The sequence below is a fragment of the Lontra canadensis genome, unplaced genomic scaffold (genome assembly GCF_010015895.1).
Source record: "Lontra canadensis isolate GAN:19392208 unplaced genomic scaffold, GSC_riverotter_1.0 scaffold134, whole genome shotgun sequence".
Taxonomy (NCBI): Eukaryota; Metazoa; Chordata; class Mammalia; order Carnivora; family Mustelidae; genus Lontra; species Lontra canadensis.
In genome coordinates, this window is record NW_022631128.1 from 2818607 (window position 1) to 2825487 (window position 6881).

Here is a 6881-nt window from a genome sequence, read left to right on the forward strand (position 1 = left end):
CAGTAAACTTAAAAGTGGATTGTGTATTACCCGGGGATAGAGGTATTCTTTATGGGGTAAATTAGCAGACTTTTAAGAGAATCAACTTCTACTATCCTCAAATTTCATATTTCCTAAAATCAATCTGCCAGTGAACACATATGTGGTGGCAGAATCAAGCTGGTTCTCTCCTCCATCTCCTCTTTCGCAATGGTCCTTTTTGCATTTGACAAAACAAAGCATACCTTTCACCTATCCTGATTCTTACTTGGGTGCACTGCCCCAAGGTATAAAATCCACAGGGCTCCAGAGAGACAGTGCTGAACACTGTTGTCAAGGGTGAAGAAAAAAAAAATTGCTCTAACAAATGAATGGGGATCAAATCCTTTTGCAATTCAGATGGCTTCGCATAAAACTGAAGGAAAACCCAATGGAGCTGTCAGCTGATAAATCAGGAAAAATAATTTTGAAGACAAATCATTGTGTAATCCTCCCCCCTGCCCCACAGATCTCCAAAGGAATTCAGAGACTTGAGTAACATTGCTAAAACAAATGTCCATTCCCTTTTAGTTATTTATATAACCAAGGTTCCTGTGTGCTAACATTTAACCAAACACAAAGTAGAAAAAGAACTGATGCTGAATCCTGTCTCATTCTAGCGATAAGCAATATTTATCCATAGAGACACCCATTAACTTTTTTCCAAAAAAGACCTCTATCTTTAATACATTTTAATTTTTACATTTAATAATTACCTATCAGAATTTTAATATACTTACAATTTTTTGCTCCATCACATTCTAATACTAATTGTCATAATAACTCAAGCAAGAGTAAATTTTGACACAACACTTAGAGCTTTAGGTTCACAGGAACATTAAAAAAGCATTTAAATAGAAAAATATGTTTACATATTTTGCTGCAGGGAAAGATGATAAGATTATCAATAAAGTAATTTTGAGTGCAAAAATATATATTACGTGGGTAAAATTCTATTAGAATAGAATGAAGAACTTAGAGAGAAAAGGAAAAATGTACAGCTCCCAACCATCAAGAACTCGTCTGTGAATTTTTAAAATGGATGATGGTGGCTCTCAAATCATTAAGGTAATTAGGTTCCACTAATTTCATGTAAAATTGTAACATAACAATTTTGTTTGTGAATGTTAATATTTGTCAGGATTCACATTATTTGCAGCTGACATTTTTGATGCAAAATTTTAGATGTCAACACAAAAAGATGTGTAAAGGAGCCCAAGGTTAAAAAATATTTTTAGAGTGTATTTGGATATAAACCAATAGTTTTAGAGAAACGTACAAAACATATGTTCAAAGAAGTGTCATATACTCTTTTGCCACCTTGTGGTCAGAACCGTGTTCAACCCCAGTCGTCTCAACTATAATGAGGAGGGGTCTCTCCTAAGTCAGCCCCTTTTGCTAGCCTTCAGTCAGATCTTTGTGAGGTAGATGCAGTGACATTTGCCAGGACTGAATGGAGACACATGCAAGCAGGCTGACGCACCCCCCCCCCCCCCCGCCACGGCACGTGATTCACAGCAAAAGCAACATGCAATCAGGAAAAAAACGTTAAGGAAGTACAACAAAATTTTGACTTTTCTCATGAGGACTACTTAAAAAAAAATCAAATGTCAAACTGTTTCCGATATTTTTTTTTCTCGATTCTTTTGTTTTTGGTGCCTCTTCTCTGCTGGTGACCCAGACACTTCCTTAGTCTGCCTTTTGGGGAACCCAGCCCTGATTGTGGCCCTGGAGCCAGCTTGTTTGTTTCTGCGCTGCCCACAGCTCGCAGTACAACACCCAGCTCTGGGCTGGAGCCGAATACCCCCCTTCGCTGGGCGAATGATGGCAGAGTCTCGGGACTTCAGAACCTGCTGGACATGTGGGCTTCTGCGGGAGCTTGATTGGGAAGGCAGTCAGGTTGCCATGGTTAGTCATCAAGGGTGGAGGGTAGACAGTCTTAGGCACATGGAGATCTTTCGATCTTTTTGAGGTCTGTCACTTTGCGGAGGTGGGATGACCGTACCCTCTCCAGCCTCACTCTGCTCCATGACCTCAGTCATTTTCAGCAGCCGCAGCAGCGTGGGGGGTGGTGGTGGTGGGGGAGCAGGAGGATTCCTTCAGTGGGTGTGCTAGTTGCAGTTCCTCCAGTTGCAGGCCACAAAGGGCAGGCATTTATTGGAAGGATGCTGGGGTGCTTCAAGGAATTGAAGCAAGACTTGGCTTAGGAAGGCAGGGCACCAGGGCAACTCCTGGGGACTTTAGCTGTATGGGAACCAAGCATCCTATCCTCCTTCAGGGCTCCTAATTCTTGACAACCAACTCCTGACACTAACCCCTGGAGGCCCAGGCACCATCTCCTCCCTTTTAGGAAGGGGCCAGGCTGCAGGGCCATGTCCAGTGCTAAGCAAACAGAAGTCCGCTAGGGTATACTCAGCCAGCACGGCCCCACGGGCCAGGCCGTGTGTACCGGGCCAAGGCCAGCCATCCCAGGACTCAGGGAACAGACTCTTCCTAGAACACCCTCTTCTCGATCTTTGAACACTATCTCCTTCGCAGCTCTGTCCTGACTCCCTTGGACCAGCACCTGTGGTCACTTTGGCTAAGTGCCAGCAGCTCGGCGGGCAGGAGCTCTCCGAGGACCCCAGACCCAGGCCTGCCCCTACCCTGCGAGCAGCTCCACTACAGACGCTGCTCTCCGCCCCTGCTCCTCCCCCAACTCCCACCTGCTGCCCACCCTCCCTGCCCCAGGGCTCTGCCAGCCTCAAGGGGCTTGGGGCGGTGTCTTCCCCTTTCTCAGCTGTAGGGGAGGTGCGGGCAGTTAGACTTGGCCTCGTGGTGCCTTGTCCCTCCCGCTGCCCCCGGGCTGCTCAGCGTTCCCTGGGCCAGAAGGCTGACTGCCAAATCCTCCTCATGCCCTCCCCCGCCCCCAGCCCGCGGCCTTGGGAACCCGAGGAGGAGGTGAGGGGCAGGCACAGATTCCGCAGAGCAATGATAAGATGGGCAAAGGGACGTGCCTCCTCGGACCCAGCGGCCTTGGGAGCTCGGCCCCTCGGGATCTGGGGTCCAGGCCTATCCCCAGATTGGCCCTGGGGCTTCGTCCTTCTCGGGAGGGGCAGAACCCGGGGTGGGAGGGGAGCCTGGCACGGGGCTGGGGGCAGGCTCAGCTGTGGAGATGATGGCCTATCACGGTCTCTGACTGCTCCTCAGGACCTGGCTTCTGAGGGGCCATTTCGCAGCCCCAGAGACGTTTCTGGACTTGGCGATTCCTCAGTCCCTGGCCCCGCAGTGCTGGGGGAAGCTGCATGGACGAGGGGAAGGACGACGAGAGGGGAGGAGACGATGAAGGGGGTCAGAGCTGCGATTGGAGCCGAGAACTGGAAGCGCCTTAAAGAGACTGCGCGGTCCCCGCCCCCCTTCCCGCCAGCCTCAATGAATTAGAGCTGTGTTTCCCAAACTTGCCTGATCATAAGAATCCTCTCGGGCCCCAGTTAAAGATACAGGTTCCGGAGCACCTCCCTTCGCGATTCTGATTCAGTAGGTCTGCGGGTGGAGCCGAGGAATCTGTAATTTTAACACGCTCCCCACGTGATTCTCGTGAACAAGCAAGTTTGGGAAATACTGAATTAAAGGAAACGGGGCCTGGCTGCCGTAGCGGCCTCCGCTAGGGGGCTACGGCGGGAGGATTCCCGGGGGGCGTCGCCTGCTTCCGCCGCCGCCTCCTTCAGTGAAAGTCCCTTTTGGGTCCAGCTGTCACAGCCGCCGCGCTCCCTCAGGCCGGGCGGGGGACACCCCAGGTCTGCGTGGCCCCCGCGCCGCCACGCCCAGTGGCCGCCCGAGCCCTGCGAGCAGGGGGAGGAGCCGCCGCCAGTGGAGGCGGAGGAGGTAGAGGAGGCGGAGACGGCGGAGACGGCGGAGAAGGCGGAGAGGAAGGTGGAGGCGGAGGCGAAGGTGGAGGGGAAGGTGGAGGCGGCGGGGAAGGTGGAGGCGGCGGGGAAGGTGGACGCCGCCGGGAAGGTGGAGACCGCGGAGGGTCCGGGCCGCCGGCTTGAGCTCAAGCTGGAGCCCGAACCCGAGCCGGTACCGGAGGCGGAGCAGGAGCCGAAGGGGGAGCCGAAGCAGGAGCTGGAGGATGAGAACCCAGCGCGGAGCGGCGGTGGCGGCAGCAGCGACGAGGTTCCTCCCCCCACCCTTCCCTCCGACCCCCCGCGGGCCCCCGATCCCTCTCCGCGGCGCAGTCGTGCCCCCCGCCGCCGACCCCGGCCACGGACACAGACCCGGCTCCGTACCCCGCCGCAGCCTAGGCCACGGCCCCCGCCCCGGCCCCGGCCCCGGCGCGGCCCTGGGGGCGGATGCCTGGATGTGGATTTCGCTGTGGGTCCACCAGGCTGTTCCCACGTGAACAGCTTTAAGGTGGGAGAGAACTGGAGGCAGGAACTGCGGGTGATCTACCAGTGCTTCGTGTGGTGTGGAACCCCAGAGACCAGGAAAAGCAAGGCAAAGTCGTGCATCTGCCATGTGTGTGGCACCCATTTGAACAGACTTCACTCTTGCCTTTCCTGTGTCTTCTTTGGCTGCTTCACAGAGAAACACATTCACGAGCACGCTGAGACGAAGCAACACAACTTAGCCGTAGACCTTTATTATGGAGGTATATACTGCTTTATGTGTAAGGACTACGTATATGACAAAGACATTGAGCAAATTGCCAAAGAAGAGCAAGGAGAGGCTTTGAAATTACAAGCCTCCACCTCAACCGAGGTTTCTCACCAGCAGTGTTCAGTGCCGGGACTCGGGGAGAAGTACCCGACCTGGGAGACGACCAAACCCGAGTTAGAACTGCTGGGACACAACCCAAGGAGGAGGAGAATCACGTCGAGCTTCACCATCGGCTTAAGAGGACTGATCAATCTCGGCAACACGTGCTTTATGAACTGCATCGTCCAGGCCCTCACCCACACACCCATCCTGAGAGATTTCTTCCTCTCTGACCGGCACAGATGTGAAATGCCAAGCCCCGAGTTGTGTCTGGTCTGTGAGATGTCGTCGCTTTTTCGGGAGCTGTACTCTGGAAACCCGTCTCCTCACGTTCCTTACAAGTTGCTGCACCTGGTATGGATACACGCCCGTCACTTAGCAGGATACAGGCAACAGGATGCCCACGAGTTCCTCATTGCGGCCTTAGATGTCCTGCACAGGCACTGCAAAGGGGATGACGCTGGGAAGGCCGCCAACAATCCCAACCACTGTAACTGCATCATAGACCAAATCTTCACAGGTGGCCTGCAGTCCGATGTCACCTGTCAAGCCTGCCATGGTGTCTCCACCACCATAGACCCATGCTGGGACATCAGTTTGGACTTGCCTGGCTCTTGCACCTCCTTCTGGCCCATGAGCCCAGGGAGGGAGAGCAGTGTGAATGGGGAAAGCCACCTGCCAGGAATCACCACCCTCACGGACTGCCTGCGAAGGTTTACGAGGCCAGAGCACTTGGGAAGCAGTGCCAAAATCAAGTGTGGTAGTTGCCAAAGCTACCAGGAATCTACCAAACAGCTCACCATGAATAAGTTACCTGTTGTTGCCTGTTTTCATTTCAAACGGTTTGAACACTCAGCCAAGCAGAGGCGCAAGATCACTACCTACATATCCTTCCCTCTGGAGCTGGATATGACACCGTTCATGGCCTCGAGTAAAGAGAGCAGGATGAATGGACAGTTGCAGCTGCCAACCAATAGTGCAAACGATGAGAATAAGTATTCCTTGTTTGCTGTGGTTAATCACCAAGGAACCTTGGAGAGTGGCCACTACACCAGCTTCATCCGGCACCACAAGGACCAGTGGTTCAAGTGTGATGATGCCGTCATCACCAAGGCCAGTATCAAGGACGTTCTGGACAGTGAAGGGTATTTACTGTTCTATCACAAACAGGTCCTGGAACATGAGTCAGAAAAAGTGAAAGAAATGAGTACACAAGCCTACTGAAGCGATACGCAGACCTACCTGTCATGGGAGATGGCAACACCCGTCTGACAACTGGCATCGAGATTTAAAGGACCTACTTGCGTGGCCCATGGGCCCGACAGAGTAAGAATTGAACAGTACCCAGTGTCTGAGAGGTCCTGGTTGGAAGAGAAATAGACGGGGCGGGAGAAGAGGCTCTAGTCTAAGCAGTCCCTTGAAGGAAAATTCAATGGCAGGAATGCTCTAGGCAGGGAAGGCAGGAGCAGGGAAATCCCGACACTGGTACATATCCTATATTCCTCCAAAAGATTGTGTGGGAAAGTGTGGGGTGGGAGGGGGGTGGTGTGGGGGGGGTGTGTGCCCTTGTAACCGTAAAACATCTTTCTCCATGGGTGTTTCAGCTTCAACTGACCAATCACATAACAGTTATATGTTCGGCAGTGGGGGTGTGGGTGGAAAGAAAAGTATACAAATGCAGCCCATGACCTATATGGGTATGAAAGCGGAAAAGTGGAGGAGGCAAGGATATCTCATTGACAAACACCTTTGCCAGTTTCTTTGTATTCGTGATTTTTTGTGCTATTAAATGCAGTATTAAAAAAAAAAAGCCTGTGGGGCTAGTGAAAGGAGAAGAAAGAAGGGGGCTTGTATAAGGGGAGCGATTGCTCCAAAAGTAGAGAAGACAAAAAAAAAAAATCCTGTAAGATAAGCGACCAGCACAGACAGGCCTCAGCTAAGAGTATAGTGTGTGAGTGTTAAAAAAAAAAAAAAAGCTGTATGATATACTTGAGCAAATCAGTGAACCTCTTTGCGATTGTTTTCTCATCTGTACAATGCAGATAATTCCTACCTTAAAGGGTTATTGTTAAAGATTAAATGATATAAAATGTGTCAAAGTATAAAGTAAAAGGCTTGGAACTTTG

The 6881-nt window shown here is 51.6% G+C and overlaps 1 protein-coding gene across 1 annotated transcript; it reads left to right on the forward strand.

Annotated features, from left to right (window-relative positions):
- Positions 1–1842: 1842 nt before the first annotated feature.
- On the forward strand, positions 1843–6881 carry USP27X (ubiquitin specific peptidase 27 X-linked). Its single transcript, XM_032842986.1, has 3 exons — positions 1843–1926; positions 2931–3124; positions 3630–6881. The coding sequence occupies exons 1-3, from the start codon at positions 1843–1845 to the stop codon at positions 5977–5979; spliced, it is 2628 nt and encodes an 875-aa protein (XP_032698877.1). The 3' UTR covers positions 5980–6881.

Bases quoted from the DNA above. Each gene is read 5' to 3' on its own strand.
- USP27X (XM_032842986.1), top strand. From the start codon at position 1,843: ATGGCAGAGTCTCGGGACTTCAGAACCTGCTGGACATGTGGGCTTCTG. The intron at 1,927-2,930 runs GTTAGTCATCAA...CCCCGCCCCCAG, and splicing joins AAGGCAGTCAGGTTGCCATG to CCCGCGGCCTTGGGAACCCG. The intron at 3,125-3,629 runs GTGGGAGGGGAG...ACTGAATTAAAG, and splicing joins CGGGAGGGGCAGAACCCGGG to GAAACGGGGCCTGGCTGCCG.